Source organism: Marmota monax, unplaced genomic scaffold, assembly GCF_021218885.2.
Source record: "Marmota monax isolate L192 unplaced genomic scaffold, Marmota_monax_Labrador192_F-V1.1 WCK01_AAM20220418_F8-fsc00010, whole genome shotgun sequence".
NCBI classification, from domain to species: Eukaryota; Metazoa; Chordata; class Mammalia; order Rodentia; family Sciuridae; genus Marmota; species Marmota monax.
The window spans coordinates 18,163,530-18,184,175 of NW_026692321.1; the positions used below are offsets into that span (position 1 = coordinate 18,163,530).

Consider the following 20,646-nt stretch of genomic DNA (forward strand, 5'->3'; position numbering starts at 1 on the left):
CTATGATCAAATCTTTTTTTTAATATTTTATTTTTTAGTTGTAGATGGACACAATATCTTTATTTTATTTTTATGTGATGCTGAGGATTGAACCCAGGGCCTTACACATGCTAGGCAAGTGCTCTACCACTGAGCCACAACCCCAGCTCTGTGATCAAATCTTTTTCTGAATTAGCCCTAATCTAATAAATCTAATTCAAATAAAATTTAGAAATATTATGCTAATAAATTAAGAGTGATCATTTTTTTAACGGATTACAAAAGAGACTTTGAAAAGCTAATTTTTCAAATGCATTTTCATGTTTTAATTCATGCATGCTTATACTCAACGTTTTTAGGAACATGTTATATAAAGTAGGATATGATCATTCATATTTCCTCTTTTCATAACCATAAAGCAAACCTAATTTATTTACTGCCTACTGAAATTTGGCAATAAATTAAAACAACCAAAAAAATTAACTGCTTTAGAAGAGAAAAGCCAATTTTAAAAACTCAAGTAGAACTTCATGTTAAAGAAAAAAACAATGACAAGTAAAATCTAGTATATGAAATGGTTATTAATCAAGAAATATGCTGCTGGGTGCAATGTCACACACCTGTAACCCCAGCTACTTGGGAGGCTGAGGCAGGAGGATCACAAGTTCAAGGCCTGGCTGGGCAATTTATAAAGTCCCTGTTGCAAAATGAAAAAGGGCTGAGAATATAGTTCAGTGGTAGAGCACCACTGGGTTCAATCCCCAGTGCCCACCCCCCTCACCGCCCCAAAAAGGTGCTGTGGATTTAGTTTAGTGGCACAGAACTTGCCTAGCACGTGCAATGCCTGAGTTTGGTCTGGGTGTGGGGGCTGAGGGGCAACAAAAGAAAGCGGGGCGAAGAAAGAAATAAATTGTTGTCCATTTGCAAATATCTACCCATAGGCCACTGTTTCTCAATGGAAACACTACTGGCATCTGAAATGAATGACTACTCAATATGGACTGTGCAGTACCAAATATTTAGTATCCCTGTTATCTACCGTTTAAATATCACAGTGTAATCCCCTCACCAATCACTGTGATTATCAAAAAATAGGACTCCCAACATACTGTGTTACACTAATGGTGTTACACAATACCATCCATAGTTGAAAAACACTAGAAGTAGTTTCAAAGCACAGCAAACTTCCTACCATAATGAAAATCTTTCTAATAAAAGGGGTTGTGGCTCAGAGGTAGAGCGCTTGCCTAGCACACATGAAGCACTGGGTTCAATCCTCAGTACCACATAAAGTAAAATAAAGACATTCTGTCCACCTGTAACTAAAAAAATACATATTAAAGAAAAAAAAGACTGCCACATTTGTCTTACTAAGCAAAGCAAACAACATAATTTCAACATTTCTTAAGACAGAGGGTCTTGATTATGAACAGTAACTGTTATGTGCTATTGCAATATGTATCTAAGAAACTAAAAGTATATGTTATCTTTGATGCTATCTATGCCCCATCTATGTATTTAAACATAAAAAGATTTTTTAATTTTTGTTTTTGGACATAGGGTTGTTCCAAGCTGCCCAAGCTGGTCTCAAACTTGTGAGTTCAAATGATTCCTTTGCCTCAGCCTCCCAAGTAGCTAGGACTACAGACATGAGTCACCATACCAAGCTAAGAATTTTATCTGACACATCTAGTACATTATATTTTTTCTATTTATTTATTTATTTATGCATGCTGGGAATTAAACCCAAGGCCTTGAACATGCAAGGTAAGCATTCTACCCAATGAGCTATTTCCCCAGTCCCTATTTTATTCTTTTTGGCTAATGTTATTCCTTCCTAGAACGTCTACCTCTAGCATTCTCTCTTAAGTCACAGTAATTTTTATCTGCTAATGACCAAACATATTAAATGAAAAGTCTGAATTGATAGATGAAGGCTTAAAGATGGCTCCAGGCCTCCCTGAGAATTAAAGTGCATGGACTTGAAAACAGCTACCGTCTTTCTCATTAAGAATTTTTTTGATTTACTTTTTTGTTTTATAACTGTTATAATTTAAAAACTTCACAATGATCTGACAGCTGAATACAACAAGAAGTTAACAAAGCACTTAGTACTAACTAATCAACCTTGAGGACTAAAGTACACTACTATATACTATCAAATATTCCAATCAAGTATTATAATTGTTGCTAATAATATTTAAATAACTCACCTGATTTCTTTTAGTCCTTCTCTCTGGATAACTTGAAGAATTTCTTTATGACTCATAGGTGTATTGGGGTATTTTTCTAAGACCTGAGAAATAAGTATATAATAATAAATTATTACTTATTTTAACTTCCTATCCTTTTAATTACATATGTAATTGTATTTAATAATTGTCTTAATAGTTACATACAAAACATACACATCCAGAGAATTTTCAACCCAGATCTTCTTCCCTCAATCCCAAACAGACATATCCTGAAGCAGAAATAAATCGAAAAAGCTAAAATTAATAATTTGAATATTCACTATTGACTTGGAAGACTAAATAAGGAGGATCCCAAGTTTGAGGCCAGTGTCAGCAACTTAGTAAGACCCTGTCTCAAAAAAAATAAAATAAAAGGGCTGGAGAGGGGCTGGGGCTCAGTGAGAGAACACTAGCATAGCATATGTGAAGCACTGGGTTCGATTATCAGCACCACATATAAATAAATGAATAAAATAAAGGTTCAGCAACAACTAAAAAAAAAACATACATATGTAAATTTTTTAAAAAAGAATACAAATAATAATAATAATAATTAATTAATAATAATAAATGCTGACGAGGATGTGGGGAAAAGGGTATAATTATAAATTTGTCAGTGAGAGGCCAGGCATAGTGACGTATATCTGTAATCCCAACAAGTGGGGAGTCTGAGGCAGAAAGATCACTCAAAAGTTCAAGGCCAGACTCAACAACTTATGAGGCCCTATGCAACTTAGCAAGATCCTGTCTCAAAATTAAAAATAAAAAGGATTGGGGATGTATCTGAGTGGTCAGGCACCATGAGGTTCAATCCCCAGTACCAAAAAATAAATTGCTGGTGGGATTGCAAATTAGTATGACCATTTTGAAAAGCTATATTCCATAGAAGACTAGAAATGGAACCACCATATGACACAGCTACTTTCACTTTTTAATATTTATCCAAAAGAACAAAAATCAACATATTATACTGATACAAGAACATCAGTGTATATAGCAGTGCAATTCACAATAGTGCAATTCACAAATTATGGAACCTGTCCAGGTGTCCATCAACAAATGAATGAATAAAGAAAATGTGGTAAGGATATACAATGGAGTTTTACTAAGTCATAAAAAAGAATGAAGTTATGGTATTTGCTGGTATAAATAGATGGAAATGGAGAACATCATGCTAAGTGAAATTAAGTCAGACTGAAAGTCAAAGACGGAACATTTTCTCTCACATGCGGAAGGAAGCAAGAGCAAAATAAGGAAAAGTGGGTGGGGTGCCCCATGAAAACAGAAGGCAAACCAGTGGAGTAGAGAAAAAGGGTTAAGGAGGAAGGAAAAGGAATGGGAAAGAAGAGGAACTATGGAATGAAATTGACCAAATTATGCTATGTACATACATACGTACAGGAATATACCACAGTGATTTTCACGTTCATGTGTGTATCTATAAAGCACTAATTGGGGGGAAAAAAAAGAGCTAAATCAAAAGAAGGAAGACCAGTAGAGAAAAGGGAATCAAGGAGGAAAGAGGGAAAGGAAAAAGAAAATATTGGGAACTAAAGTAGAACAAATTACATTTCATGCATGTATGACTACATCAAAATGAACCCCAATATTATGTATAATTATGATGTATTAAAAAGATTTTTAAAAATAAGATAAAAATTAAAAACCCAGTTTTCTAGCCAGATTACAAGAAAGGGTTTCTAGGAGGAGTTTCTAGTAGCTGTGTTATATGGTGGTTCCATTTCTAATCTTCTGTGGAATCTCTACACAGTTTTTCCAAAAGTGTCAGAGACCGGGCACAGTGGCGCATGCATGTAATCTCAACATTTTGGGAGGCTGAGGCAGGAAGATTGAGAGTTCAAAACCAGACTCAGCAATTTAGGGAGGCCCTAAGCAACTCAGCAAGACCTTGTCTATAAATAAAATATTTTTGAAAAGGCTGGGGATCTGGTTCAGTGCTTAAGCGTCCCTGGGTTCAATTCCTGGTACTCTCCCCTGCTCAAAAAACAAAACAAAACAAAAAGTATCAGGGACCTCGAAGAGAAAAGAGAGCTCAAAAAAGTGATACCATACAGTTGTTGTTCTTCTTCTCTCCCCTCCCCAAATCCCCCAGGGTACTTTACCAATGAGCTACATTCTCAGCACTTTTTTATTTTACTTTGAGGCAGGGTCTCACCAAATTGCCCTGGCTGGCTTCCAGCCCTTGTAATCCTCTGCCTCAGTCTCTTTAAGTAACTAGGATTACAGGTGTGTGCCACTGCATCCAGCTTATCATGAAGTTCTACTTTACTCCTGGGGTCACCCAGTGCTATACATCTGTGGATTTGACCCTAACCAACATTACTATCAAGTATACCAATACCAAACACATAAAGTAGCCACAAGGTGACACAAATGCAGGGCAGATCCAAGTAACCATGCAAAGGATCTGAAAACTAGACATTGGAATTATAGTGCACAGAAGATGAACAGAAACTTGTGACTTGAACCTAATAAGGTCAAATCCTGCTTTAAAAAACCCTACAGAGTCTACATTTTCCATAGGATATTTTTGGGGGAGTGAGGGGGGATCAGGGGTTACCAGGGATTGAACCCCGGGGCAGTAAGTTATATCAGCAATCCTTTTATTTTTCATTTTGAGACAGGGTCATGCTAAATCACAAGCTGGCCTCAAATTTATGATCCTCCCAAGTTGCTGGTATTACAGGTACACACCACCACAATCAGCTTTCCCTAGAATTTAAACAAGAGTACAAAGAGTATCATAACACAGCATCAAAATGTCTAATATAAAATCCAAAGTCTCTAAACACATAGATTAGGAAAAGATCAATAACTGACCAAAAAAAATGACAAGCAACAAACCAAAAACAAGGAAATGTTGCTAAAAGCAGCTAGTACAACTTTACTTCAAGAAGTCAGGGTAACCAGGAGTGGCCAGTGCCTTTAGTCCCAGTTTGAGAGGCTGAGGAAGGAGGAGATCACTATAACTCAGGAATCTGAGGCAAGGAACCCTCTCTCAAAAATAAAACAAGCAAAAGACTCAAGAGTGAATATTCTTGAGACAAATTAACATGTTTTATTTATTTGCACTTATATATAACATTTTAGAATGAAAAACTATAATAATCAAAACTTAAAAACTAAAAGTTTCTTAGGAGGACTAAATAGCAGAATGAAGATGAGAGGAAAGAGTGATGAAGGGGGGGATAAATGAACAGTCAATGGGTCAAAATCAAAAGCTCTGACATTCATGTTATCAAAGTAACAAAGGGAAAAGACAGAGTGTAATACAGAAAACAAATTGGAGGGAATGACAGCAGTAAACTTCAGAAGATCAGCAAATGCCACACAAGACAAATACCCAGATACACCACAAACTACTGAAAACTTTAAAAAAAAAAAAAAAATCTGTAAAGCCATCAGGGAAAAATAACTCATTCCCAATTAGGAGAATGATGATTCAAATGACTATGGGTTTTTCATCAGAAATCATGAAGGGAAGCAGCAGGAATATTTTTAAAAAATATATTTTAGTTGTCAATGGATCTTTATTTTATTTACTCATATGCGGTGCTGAGAGTTGAACTCAGTACTTCACACATACTAGGCAAGCAAATCTACCACTGAGCCACAAACCCAGCCCAATGGAGGAATATTTTAAAGTGCAAGAAGGGACTGGGGCTGTGGCTCAATGGTACAGTACTTGCCTAGCGTGTGTGAGGCACTGGGATCGATCCTCAGCACCACATAAAAATAAACAAATAAAATAAAGGCATTCCGTCCATCTAAAACTAAAAAAAACCCTTTTTTTAAAAAAGTGCAGGAAGAAAAAAACTACCGACCCAAAGTGCTATATCTAGCAAAAATATCCTTTAAGAATAAAGGAAAGGGCTGGGATTGTGGCTCATTGGTAGAACACTTGCCTCACACATGTGAGGTACTGGGTTCGATCTTCAGCACCACATAAAAAATAAATAAAGATATGTGTTCATCTACAACTAAAAAAAATATTTACAAAAAATAAAATAAAGGAGAGAGCTGGGGATATAGCTCAGTTGGTACAGTGCTTGCCTCACATACACGAGGCACTGGGTTCAATCTCCAGCATCACAAAAAAAAAAAAAAAAAAAAGACAGAGACAGACAGACAGACACAGAGAGAGAGAGAAATCAGGATGTTCTAAGATGAAGGAAATTACCAAAACACTTGCACTAAATTGACATTTTCTGCTAGGCATCCTGGCACACAATTATAATCCCAGCTATTTAAGAGGTTGAGGCATGAGGATCTCAAATTTGAGGTAAATCTGGGAAAATTAGTGAGACTCTGACTCAAAATTAACATTTTAAAAAGAGGTCAGATACAGCTCAGTGGTAGAGCACACACCTGGGTTCAATCCCCAGTACTACCAAAAACTGACATCTTTTTAAGTCAATTCTGGTATAAATGTTCTTCCTATGTGTTTCTCTTTAAAAGAGGAACTTCTTGAGATGGATACTGGTTGTTCTCATCATCTTTCTCTTCTAACAGATTAATGTAAGGTCATAAATTCCTTTTATTCACAGCTTTTGCTATATCCCACAAGTATTAAAATTAGTATTTTTGTTATCAGCTCAAATGGCTTTCTAAATGGAATCATAATTTCTTCCTTCACTTGTGTGCTAGTTGAAAATGTATTGCTTAATTTCCCAAATTGGAATTTTCTGTCTTATCTTTTTTTTCCTAATTATCAAAGAATTCAGAACACTAACCCCAATTACTGCCCTGACCTCACCTTACATGACATTTTTGTTGCTGCTGTAAATAGTAGGCACTTAGACTTATGTACTTATTTGCATCTTCTAAGAATTTGCATCTGTTCAGCACCGCTTCAAGCTTCCATCTGAAATTATTTTTCTTCCAAAATAACTCAGTTTAATTTAACATTCCTTCAGTGTAAATTGCTAGTAACAAAGCGGGGCATCCCTTATTCCCCAACCAATCTTCTGCTTTTCTGTTACTCTTTGCTTTAGTTTTTACCACTTTTATTATCATGTGCCAAGAAGTAATTTTCTGCTAGACATTTATTCACAGGGCTCCTGGAGCATTCTTACCATTAGGTCTTCAAAAATTGCTTGTGCCCCACTTTCTTCCCTCCTTGGAATCCAATTACTAAGTGTTTGACTGATGTCCCTTAGCACTTGATTCTATTATTATATTTCCCCGTTTCAGAAAAATTAGCTTACTTTCCAAATTAGCATGTTCCAAAAGTTATGAGTGATGATGGTTTATCTATTATGACAATCACATTATACAATACTAGTATAAAGTCTAATGATGTTTGTAATTACTTTTATGACTTTATTATTTTATTATAATAATTGCACAAAAATGTGAATATACAAAGAAAATTTAAAAATAATATTTAGTATTCCTCGCCCAACTACAATAACAAAATAGTATGTAATATTTCATTCTAGTCTTTTTACATTTGCATAGCATTTTAAAACAAAACTAGTACTGGAAATTACTTTTTTCCATTTCATATCATACAGCAACCATTTCTTTAGGACATTTAATATTACATGAAAACATGATCCTCAGCTGACTGTTTTACAATCTAATTAAACCATAATTGACCTCCAATTGTTGGATAGTTTCGTATACCTGTTATTATAACTAACAATAACTATTAAATATTCCTCTTCATAATTTTTTATATGTATTTTCAGAATTTTTTAGAGAAATTCCTAGGAGTACCCAACGAAGTGCATAAGTATTTCTAAGCCTTCTGATGAATTTTTACCAAACTGCTCTCCACAAAGATTTTACCCATTCACAATAAAAGCCAGTGTCCCATTACTTCCTCATATTTCTTGGCAACACAGGAAAATGAATATCACCCTCCAACCTTCATTGTTGCAAATTTAGAAAGGGGAGGCAAGGTGAGAATGTTACCTTCTAGGGTTCTTTTTCCCCAAAAAATGTAAGAGTTCCCCCATGTTTATTTTGCTTTTCCTCTGTGTTCAGGAATAAGTCTAAGTCTTTCAGGTGGAGTCTCCAATACATGCAATGTCTTTTCTTTCTTCTTTTACAGGCAAGAACATGAAAGCTTCATGTCTTCCCCAAGATCTTTTCCCCCTTCAAGTTAAAATAAAATACCCAAAATGACTGGAAAGTCTTCTTTTCTTCTGAGGAAAGAAGAAAAGTATCTTGGTAATAAACCAGCAAACTGTGCCATATGTGTATGGAAGGTTTCTGATCATTCCATGGGCCCTATCTGAGGTATGGTAGTGAGGAGAGTAAACTTTTGGCTTTACTGGCATTTTATTTCAAGGTCTTTAAAATCTAGTCAACTGAAACTGCTTCCTTGAACTCCTTCCAGCGATCATAATCTATTGCCATGGCAATGCCTACATTCCAGTCTCCTCAGCAAGAAGCACCTCTGAAACTGTGATCATATTGAGAGCATCCAATTACTCCCCTACCCCACCACACCCAGTTGTGGAACACAAGCTTTCTGCTCAGGAGCTAAAACGAGATCCCTCAATTTTGACTACTGTTTCCTTTGAGTGCCACCAGAGTCCTAGTTTCTTATATCCTTTTATGAGGACCTCTCTCACTTGGGGGGCAAAATGGCTTAGCCAATGAAAAATGGTACACTCCTCTAGCACAGGAATGACTTCCATCATAGAAGCTTTGGGGCCTTGGAATGCTCCTGTCAATGAACTGATCAATGATAACGTTATCTCTGGGCTGAATCTACTGTCATCAGTATGACGCGTAGAGTCCTCTTCCTTCAGAGCCCAGATATTCACCTGGTAGTTGATTTCTGAAGGCATGATGGTGCTCTGCCTCCCGTGTCTTGCAAGGAGGGTGCAATCAACATTTTTTATCTTCCCCCAGATTAAGGTACCAGATGTAGTATCAGCATATTTTTCAGTCCTTCCTACTAAAATTTCTAGATCATCCAGGCCTGTTCTGCCAGTTATTCCAATTATCACAGGCCATGGTAGCAAGGAACCCTGAAGCCAAGTCTGCATGGGAAGGAAGATGCTATGGGCAAGCACACTTATTATAATAAGACCTAATGTTTGTACTTTAATACCTATATTTCCTTACTTGTGAACTGGTTATTCATGACCTTGGTCTATACACCATTTGTATCAGCTCTGTATTTCATATTAAAACTTTTGCTATTGTACATACAATAAAACACTTTTTCTAGTTTATTATTCATTTTTTTATTACTATTCATTTTCCATAGAGGTTATGAACTGTTATTTTTTTTTTTCAGTACTGGGAATTGAATCCAAGACTTTGTGCATCCTAGGCAAGTGCTCTATCACATTTCCCAATCTTTCTTTCTTTTTTTTTTTTTTTTTTTTTTGAGACAGGGTCTCATAAGTAGCACAGGCTATTTCAGAACTTTAAATCCTCCTGCCTCAGCCTCAAGTAGCTGGGATAACAACAGGCCTGTGCCACCACATCCTGCTTAGTTTTTTCTTTTAGCACTTCTACAATTAAATGTACCTTCCCTCCCCTTCAATAGCTTAGTAATTTTTGCTTTCAACTCTATTTAATTCACATAACAAAACATACACATAGGCCAAGGAGGCTGAGGCAGAGGACTGTGAATTCAAAGCCATTCATAGAAAAAGTGAGGTGCTAAGAAACTCAGTGAGACCCTGTCACTAGGACTGGGGATGTACCTCAGTGGTTGAGTACCACGGAGTTCATCCCCAATGCAAAAAAAACCAAAAACACATAAGTGAGGAAAAATTAAGGAAATGCTAGAGGGAGAGGGAGAGAAAGAGGGAGAGGGAGGGGGAGGGGAGGGAGAGGGCAAGGAAGGGGGAAGGGGAGGGGGAGAGGAGAGGGAGGGAGGGAGAGGGGGAGGGAGGGAGGGAGGGGAAAGAAACAATATGGCCATATATTTTTGACTAAAATACTACACTCTAAGGGCTGGGGTTGTGGCTCAGCGGTAGAGCTGCCTAGCGTGTGCGACGCCCTGGGTTCAAGTCTCATCACAATAAATAAATAAATAAACAGTATTGTGACCAACTATGACTAAAAAATAAATATTTTTTAAAAGTACTACCTCTATTACCACAAGTTTAATGTGAGTGAAAAGAGTAGTTTGCAAAGCATTTACCTTACTCTAAACACAGGAGGGCAGTGTTTATCACACAAAACCTCATTCCACTAGAATTGTTTATGAAACTACAAAACACATTTTTTTTTTTTGAAGAGGAAAAATTTTTATTTCAAACAGATTCCATGGCATGCATGCTACAGCAAAGGCTGGCTGTGGCAAACAGTTTCATTTCAAACCTGCATGGATGTATAAATTATACATTACCTGGGAATGTTTAACTTTTGTTAAAATGTAGATTCAATCCAACATTACACCAATTTTTACACTATTGTAGATGCTGTATTAGTGCTAGAGGTTAAATTTTCATCAAAAAATAATAACAACCTTACAGCTATCTACTAAGGTAATGAGCTGAGAAATTAATTCCATAGTATTGCTCTGAAAATATACCCTTAGGTTGTTAAGAGAAATTCCAGCCCCATCCAAATGCATTATTTAACTGGGATTCTTTAGTCATCCTCTACGGTTGGCTTGATTGTCACTCCTCTTACTTGACCCATACCAATTAAACACCAATGTTTCTCAACTCTTTGGCTAAGGACAATCTTTTCTCCTACTTCTGTGCACACAGGATTAGTCAAAACAATTTTGCCCAAATCGGCGTTGACAGCACTAACGCTCCCTCCTGTTGACAGTGATCCTATGTTCACCATGAGCACTTCATTCATAGAAAGTTTTTGGACTTTTGCTGTTTTCTTATCTCCATCAGTGCGTATACCTACAAGTCGTTTAAGCAGGAAATAGGAAATTTCCAATTCTGTGAAAATCTCAGGTAAAGCTCCAATAGCACCAAGTACCTGCCCCACCATTCTGTCAGCATGGCACAAAGTAGGGACGATTTTTGTTCCAACTCCAGTAAGACCCCCTGGAGCAGCATACTGAAGATCATTATGTTTGATAAAAAGGGATACAATTTTGGAAAAGATTGGTTTACACATGAGTTTTCCTTCACGGTCTTTGGAAACAATACCAGGTCTGACTTCTATCTCCTGGCCCACCTTTAATACTTCTTTTGGAATAAATACTACCACCAGCAACACCTCCCTTAAGGTTGTCAACTTCACAACCAGGCTTGTTAACATCAAATGACCTAATAAAAAGGTCAGGGTTCTGAAGTAAAGTCTCTTGGGGTACTGGTACTTTCTTTACTATGTATACTCACAGATGACTTCAATAATGTATTTCAGCTGAGCAGAAAATGGAATACTGGGAACTCCTTCTGCTACCTTGTACAAATGCTGTTCTTTAGCCTGACAAATCAATTTTATTCTGTAGAATCAAAATATGCTTCAGTTTCATGATTTCTATAGCAGCTATGTGTTCAGAAGTCTGAGGCTGAGGACAAGATTCATTACCAGCTATCAAAGGAAGAGCTGCATCCATCACTGCTGCACCATTCAGCATAGTAGCTATCAAAATATCATGGGCAGGACAGTCAACAAAGGAAATAATAATCTGGATAATCTGAAGTTCCCTTTGGTCCCTGGAATATCTATATGAAACTCATCAGGTGTGCTACTTCCACATGTCTGGCCGAGGACAACTTGGGTCATCAAGTTTATAAATCTTTGCATTAGCATATCCAAGCTTGATTGTAATGTTTCTTTCTAGTTCGTTTTTGAACCTGACAGTGTGAACTTCAGAAATGGCTTTTACAACTGTGGACTTCCCATGAGCTACATGACCAATTGTACCTATATTAATTGTGGCTTGTCTGCTGATAACTTCATGTGATAGTGGTGTCAACTTGGTAACTAACATCCAAGGTGGCAAGATTCTGCCGAGAAAGGTGTGTCTGCCCCAGAGTCGCTCCAGCCTTGCCCCCAGCCATCTTGCCCAGAGAGGGACAAAACACAATTTTTAGAAACTACTATGTGGCAATATGAATAATCACTCAGATTTAAAATTAACACTACAGAGAAAGTACAACTAAATATGTTTTTAAAGTGCTTAATGTACTTACTTCTTAGCTTGCAGGTTCTCATTTCAGCTAACAAAAAGGATTTTAAAATTTTCTAGGTAGCTTCTAAGATTTGAGTCCAACTCTAGCTAAATAACAATATTTAAATTGGTGCATTTATAAATTAATTCCAGATACACAAGAAGTACAGTATAAATTTTGCATAACCTAGATGATTTTATTTTATATTTAAAATGTTTAAATAAATAACATGGTAATCTTTATAAATTCCTATCAGTGTTATAAGGCTCACTTACTGTCCAAAGGCTTTAATTAGGATAAATAATTCCATAACAGTGAACCAGGAAATTTGAAAAGCGAAAAGATCAAAGTTATGCTATAGAACACACTAATGTTTAAGACCCAGAGAAAAAAACACACTAAACTAAGGAATGGTGGGGGATAGGAAGAAAACCATAACGCTTTGGTGCCTCAGAAATTATTCTAAGGGTGAGGGGTCAACATGTCAAAAGTTTACCTACTTAAAGAACAGAAATACGCGGGTGGGGTTGTAGCTCATGGGTAGAGCCCTTCGCACGTGCAAGGCCCTGAGTTTGATCCTCAGCACCACACAAAAATAAATAAATAAATAAAATGTATTGGGGGGGGGAATATACTCTTAAAAAAAAAAAAAAGAACAGAAATACGCTGTTAGCAAGAGGAGATCTTAAGCTTTGGAAGTTCAGATTATATTTAATCAGGAGCAAAGAAATCAGACTTGTGAGGTCTTAGCACTGAATGAAAGTCTATTATAGATGGAACAGAAAGATAAAACAACTCTTCAAGAACAGTGAAGGTGGGGCTGGGTTTGTGGCTTGCATGCACAAGGCCATGGGTTCAATCCCCAGCACCACAAAACAAACAAACAAAAAAGCTTATGATAAACAGGTTTCAGAATCATATATAGTTATTTACTGTATATATCTTTTTGGGGAGGAAGATTCATAACTCTCATCAAATTCCAAAAGGGAACTATGGCCATTAAGTGTAATTATATAATAAAATTAAGATTACTGGGCTGGAGATGTGGCTCAAGCGGTAGCACGCTCGTCTGGCATGCATGCGGCACGGGTTCGATCCTCAGCACCACATACAAACAAAGATGTGTGCGCTGAAAACTAAAAAACAAATATTAGAAGATTCTCTCTCTCTTTAAAAAAAATAATAATAATAATAAGATTACTTTTTCCCTGCTTCTTTGTTTTTCTGTTTTCAAACTTTCCACAACCCACATCAGTCAGACAATTGTTGGAAGAGAGGAATAACTTAAAGTATCCATAATTCACAAAAATAAATGACAAATCTCTAACAAAAAAGTTTAAAAACCCTAATTCTAAGACATTGCCTTAAAACATTCCTTACCTAGGAACATAATAGTTTCATGTTGTCTTAAAGAACCAACTTTGATCCACACTAGAAGATCAAGATTTCATACTAGGTTCAGTCAACCAAAAAGAAGGGATATGGGTAGGAAACCAACAATGTTAGTATCACTCTACAAAACAATCTCAGTAAAAGGACTTGATGTTTAAGGTAAAAAGTGAGCTTTAAAATCTAGGGATGTTGGGCCACTCCTGATAAAAATATGGACTAAAATACATACTTTAAAGATGGAGCTGGTAAGGTTGGGGCTGTAGCTCAGTGGCAGAGTGCTTGCCTAGCACGTGCAAAGCATTGGGTTCAATCCTCAGCACCATATAAAAATAAACAAATAAAGGCATTCTGTCCATTTGCAACTACAAAAAAAAATTTTTTTTTTTTAATGGAGCTGGTATAGAAATCTCAGGTCCTAATTAGTGTTAGGCTACATCTCTCATTCCAACTTTCCCTATACTACAATTCTCACTTGTGACTATATGGTATAAAAGCTGATGAATAATAATTTTGATTTTAAAAATGTAAATTTAAATTTATGGCTGGGGATATAGCTCAGGTGGTCGAGTGCTTGCCTCACACACACAAGGCCCTGGGTTCCCAGCACCACCAAAAAAAAAAAAAAGTAACTTTAAACTCTTCAGAATTTTTTTTTTTAATAATCTATTTGAACAAACATTTAAGCATTACTATAGTTCCATTAACTAGCGAGTCAGGTAATACGCACTGTATTAAGACTAACCAAATATACACTACACTGTCTTCAACACCTTATTGTCACTGGATTAAAGTAATCCAATTCTATTACCCCTCAACTATGATTCTCATGAATTCCTCTGTTAGTTGCAGACTTCAGTTAAAATGACATTTGCTCCCTAGACCCGCTATCAATACTGTTTTTGGTTGGGGGTATTTGGGGCACTACAGAGAACTGAACCCAGGGACACTCTTACCACTGAACTAGATTCCCAGCCCTTTTAATTTTTAAATTTTAATCTTTAAATTTTAAATTGCTGAGGCTGACCTCGAACTTGCAATCCTCCTGCCTCATCATCCTGCCTTGCTGAGATTACAGATGAGTTGCTGGGATTACAGGCATGTACCACCATGCCCACACATTCAGTGGCAAAGTGCTTGCCTAGCATATGTGAGGCCTTTAGTTCTAGTCCCAGCACTTCAACAAAATAAATAAATAATACTTTTTAAGAGTACAGACCACTTTGAGAGTCTGATGATAGGTTAAAAAAAAGATCTTTCTCAGTCAAAAGTGTTATTTTTATTGGTAAAAAAAATACTTTTTAAAGGTACAGATGACTTTGACAGCCTGATGATAGGAAAACCTTTCTCAGTTAAAAGTATAATTATTTTTGGTAGTTGCTACTGAGGCCACAGACCCTATGATGCTTAAGGTATGCTGTGTTCTTAGCAATTTAAGGATATTCAATTTTTTGGGGGGGTGGGGTACTGGGGTTTGAACCTAGGAGCACTTAACCACTGAGCTACATTCCCAGCCCCTGTTTTTTTTTTTTTAAGACAGGGTCTCACTAAGATGCTTAGGGTCTCACTAAATTGCTAAGGCTTTGAACTTGCAATCCTCCTGCATCAGATTCCCAAGGTGCTAAAATTATAGGCATGTACCACAACGCCCAGCCCATTCAACATTCTTGTGAGAAAAAGATTCATTCCCTCCTCTGTGCTCACTCTACAAAGTGGGAACCAACACTAACAGTAAAGCATTAGCACTTTCCATCCTCCTGGCCACAGTAACTGGTTTAGAAATGGGCAAGCTCAAGCCAAGGCAGGAGTACAATGAGATGAAATAGTTTTTTATTTTCACTCCAGCAGCCACTGGACTTAAACCTGATGACATGAGGCTGAAGCCAACAGATTTCTTGGTCCATTAAGGCCCAAAGCAACATCCTAAAGCAGAAAAAAGAAAAAAAAAATCTTTATGATGCTTCTATTTAAACAGTGAATTCAACCATATCTAAAGTTCCTCCTTGAGATTTTTTCAGTAACAAACCAATAAATTCCCTTTTCTTCCTTCTACCACTGTGAGATAGGTTTTCTACTACTTTGGAAACAGTTCTTAAAATAGTGCCCATTACCCATACAACAAGATTAAGGGCTGGGGTTGTGGCTCAGTGGTAGAGTGCTCGCCTAGCATGCATGAGGCACTGGGTTCAATCCTCAGCACCACATAAAAATAAAACAATGATATTGTGCCCACCAAAAACTAAAATATATTAAAAAAAAAAAAAAGAAGAAGAAGAAGAAGAAAGAAAGAAAGAATTTTTGGGCTGGGGATGTACCTCAATGGCAGAGTGCTTGCCTAGTACCTAAAGACCTGGGTTCAATCTCCAGCACTAGGGGTAAAAAACTGGAATAGAGGCCATATCTATATACAGAATCCACACAGAGAGATTAACATAAAATTAACTATGCTGAATAGGCTGGCAATAATTAGAGCCTACTAGTCAGAAAAAAAGCTCTCAACCATACAAGCAAAAAAATAAATTTTCACATGCTATTTTATTTAAGTTTTGCAAATTATCAAACTATTTGATGAAATATTCCCAAAAACCAGTCAAAGAAATGCTCTGAAGCTACCAGGACAAGGCAATTGTCTCTGAAAAGCACTTTTCCAGATGTCAAACATAATCAGTGCTTCCACATTCTTGCTCAAAACAACCAAGCCCAGATAAAATCTCACCTCTCCTGGGAGGTGTGCTCTCATCCTCAATGCCACTCTTCCTTTTCAACTACCTTAAAGTGGGCAACCGCAGTAATTAATTGATCATTTTTTATTGTAACAAGTTATCTTTCCAAACAATAATAATAATAGAATTGCATGTAGGGTATGCATACACAAACACAGTCATAAACAAAGTCTAAAGAAAAATGGGGGGAGGATTAGAAAACATCACACATGGGCTGGGGATGTGGCTCAAGCGGTAGCGCGCTCGCCTGGCATGTGTGCGGCCTGGGTTCGATCCTCAGCACCACATACAAACAAAGATGTTGTGTCCACGGAAAAACTAAAAAATAAATATTAAAAAAAATTTTAAAAAAAAGAAAAAAGAAAACATCACACATAGACAAGTACACAAGTACTTAAAGTGGGCAACCGCAGCAATTAATTGATCATTTTTTATTGTAACTAGTTATCTTTCCACATAATGAAATGTACTTATTGAGGCAAAATAGCCAAGATTTTACTCAAGACAGAACTAGAAGGAAGCCTTCTGAAGTAGAGAAGGGCAACTAAACAGAGATTTACTGAATTTTATCTTCCTTTGCAGAGAAAACGGTTTTCTCTGTATGTTTAACACTGCTACCACTATGCACAGCACACTCCCAGAGGCACAATGATTTCTGTTTAAAGCTCCAATTCAAATATGGAATAAAATTCTCTTTTCTATGTCTGCCATTGCATGTTTAAAAGAAAAAAGCAAACGCAATGCTAAAAGAGAACATTACTAAACAGTGAAGGAAAGTTGTACAATAGAAGGAAGGAAAATAAAATACAACTTGCAGTCACTTTTACATGACCAGGTTTCTGAATTCATCATAATGACCTTCTAAATATCAATACTCCCTTTACTCCAGCTCACAAGTATTAAGAGACATCTATTCCTTCTTAGTTTAAAAACAAAACAAAACAAAAAAAAGTGTGTCATTTCCTGGCATGATGGCACAGACTTGTAATCCAGAAGGCAGGAAGATCACAAATTCAAGGCCAGCCCCAGCAACTTAGGCACACTGCCTCAAAATAAAAATTAAAATTAAAAAAATCTGGGGATATAGCTCAAAAACAAAGTACCCCGGGTTCAATCCCCAGTGGGGGGAGTTATCTTTTCAAGGTCAGTGAACACATTACATAATAATGACACCACAAACTAAAACAAGTAGAAAGAAAAGACTAGGGGAAAAAAATAAGTATGGTGAAATATCAATGATGTTTGCCACTGAGTAAAAGATTTGGATGATTTTTCTCCTTTTTTACCCTCCCTACACTTCTAATCATGTAGGAGTAATATTTTGACCTAGAAGTTTTTTCATTCTTAGGTAATCAAGTCTTGACTTTAATGGATTCTATCTTACTTTTATTAAGCCTGCTTTCAAAAAAAATGAGACAAAACCGAGAATCTTATAAGGAAAAATATTTACAAATGTGACAAAAAACATAATAAACATGAGGCCGGGCACAGTGGTGCATGTCTGTAATCCCAAAGGCTCAGGAGGATGAGACAAGAGGATCCCGAGTTCAAAGCCAGCCTCAGCAAAAGCGAGGTGCTAAGCAACTCAGAGAGATCCTATCTCTAAATAAAATACAAAATAGGGCTGAGGATGTGGTCAGTGGTCGAGTCCCCCTGAATTCAAGAGCCAAAATAATAATAATAATAATAATAATAATAATAATAATAATAATAATAGAAATGCATGTAGGGTATGCATACACAAACATAGTCATAAACAAAGTCTAAAGAAAAATGGGAGGAGGATTAGAAAACATATCACACATAGACAAAGCTGTAACAAATCAATGAGAAAAACACCAACAATTCAAAGAACTGGCAAAGGATAAAGAAACAATTCAGAGAAACAGAAACAGAAGTGGCCAATTAACATCTAAAAAAGATGCTAAACCACAGCCATATAAACATAAATATGAAATCAAAATAAAAAAACAGATTTTTTTCATCTAGTGACTTACCATAGGTACAAAGAGCTATCCTCCAATGATGTAAAATCTTATATCCCTTTTGAGCACAACTGGGCACTCTTCAGCCTTAACTGGACAACCTTTGACCCATCAAGTTCAACACAAAAATTAATTACGAGACTGCTACAAGTACGTAAAAAATATGTAAATAATATTTCCTGAAGCCATATTTGTAACATTATAAATCTGGACATGATCTGAATTCCCCTTAGGAACTAGTAAATCAGACTGCTGAGTAACCAAATAACAAATGAATATGCCTCCATCAAAAAGAGGACCAGAGCCAGAGCTGGGCATGATGGCACAGGCCTATAATTCCAGCAACTCAGGAGGCTCAGGAAGGAGGATCTCAAATTCAAGGTTAACCTCAGCAATGTGGCAAGGCCCTAAGCAACTTAGCTCCCGTGTCTGGAAAAGGATTTTTAAAAAGCTGGGCGGGGGAATTAAGGCTCAGTGATAAAGCAACCCTGGGTTCAATAACTGGTACCAAAAAAAAAAAAAAAAAAAAAGAAAGAAAGAACAAACAAACGGTACTATATAAAAAATTAAAACTTCTGGGTATCAAAGGATGCAATCAACATCATGAAAAGACAACTAATAAGTCATCTGATAAGGGATGTACAAATACATGAAGAACTCCTACAAGTCCACAACAAAACAAATAACCCAAATCAAAAATGGGCAAAGAATTTGAATTGAAATTTCTCCAAAAATGATATACAAATGGCTAAAAACATAGAAAAAGATGCTCAACATCACTAATCATTAGGGAAATGCAAATCGAAAACACAAGTTATCATTTCATATTGATTATAATGGCTGCTATCAAAATTACAAAATAAAACAATGTAGGTGTGCAGGGCTAATGGGAATATAAAATGATGCAGACAAATAGAAAGTAAAAATAGTATGGCAGTCCCTCAAAAAATTAAAAATGGAGCTGGGCATGGTGTTGCACACCTATACTCCCAGCTACCTAGGAGGCTGAGGAAGATGGATCACAAGTACAAAGCCAGCCTCAGCAACTCAGTGAGGCCTCCAAAACACAGTAAGACCCTGTCTCAAAATCAAACATAAAAAGGGCTGGGAATATGGCTCAGGGGTTAAACACCCATGGGCTCAATCCCTGTTACTAGAAATAATTCATTAATCAATCAATTAATTAAAATGGATATATAATCTCATAATACCATTTCTGGGCATATATACAAAAGAAAACAATTCAAAGTAGGGTCTCAAAAATATATTTATACACCCATGGTCATAACAGCATTATATCAAAAGCCAAAATGTGGAAGCAAACCAAGTGTCCATAAATGTCTAAAAGAATAAATGTAATATATACACACAATGGAATATTATTCAATCTTTAAAAAAAATCTGGCTGGACAAGGTAGTACAGATCTATAATACCAGCTACTTGGGAGGCTAAGGCAGGAGGATCACAAGTTCAAAAACAGCCTGAGCAGTTTAGTGAGACCCTGCCTCAAAAATAAAAAATAAAATGGGCTAGGGAAGTAGCTCAGAGGTAGAACACCCCTGGATTCATTTCCCCCATAGTACAGGGTGGGGATTCTGATACCTACTACAACACAGGTTCCCCCCTCCCCCCCCCTTACCAGGGATTGAACCCAGGGGTGCCTAATCACTAAGCCACAACCCCATCCCTTTTTTGAGACAGTGTCTCCCTAAGTTGCACAGAGTCTCACTAAATTGCTAAGACTAATTCTGAACTTGCAAATCTTCCTGCCTCACTTCTCAAATGGTTGGGATTAAATCTTGAAAACATTATGTTAAGTGCAATGAGTCAGTTGCAAAAAACAAATACTGCATGTTTTCACTCTGATGAGGTCTTCAGAGTCAAACTCAGAAATGAAAAGTAGAATAGTGGTTATCAGGAGTTGAGGAAGAGAGAAAAAAGTTGTTTAATGGGTATAAAGTTTCCATTTGCAGATAAAAGTTAAGAGATCAGTTGTACAAGAATGGGAATATAATTGACACCTCGACATTTATAAAATGGTTAAATGGGTGTGGTGATGCACACCTGTAATCCCAATGACTCAGGAGATGGGCAGGAGGATGACGAGTTTGTCAAAGCCATCCTCAGCAATTTAGCATGGCCCTAAGCAACTTAGCAAGACCCTGTCTCAAAAGAAAAAAAAGGGGGGTGGGGGTGGGCTGGAGAAGTAGCTCAGTTGTTCAACACCCCTGGGTTCAATCCCTTGTACCAGGA

At 36.8% G+C, this 20,646-nt stretch overlaps 1 protein-coding gene and 2 pseudogenes across 3 annotated transcripts in view; all 3 read right to left on the reverse strand.

Annotated features, from left to right (window-relative positions):
- Asxl2 (ASXL transcriptional regulator 2) overlaps positions 1 to 20,646 on the reverse strand; it is a 131,379-nt gene that overhangs the window by 89,773 nt on the left and 20,960 nt on the right. For 2 of the 3 annotated variants that reach the window (XM_058578418.1, XM_058578422.1), the window contains exon 2: positions 2,193 to 2,275. In XM_058578418.1, coding sequence (XP_058434401.1) covers positions 2,193 to 2,275 — 83 coding nt within the window. Of the gene's footprint in view, positions 1 to 2,192; positions 2,276 to 2,378; positions 2,466 to 20,646 lie in introns of those variants that run through there. The other variant, XM_058578419.1, reaches the window with a different exon arrangement.
- Positions 6,766 to 9,986, reverse strand: LOC124090814 (S-methyl-5'-thioadenosine phosphorylase-like; annotated as a pseudogene).
- LOC131424077 (eukaryotic translation initiation factor 2 subunit 3, X-linked-like) lies at positions 10,145 to 19,999 on the reverse strand (annotated as a pseudogene).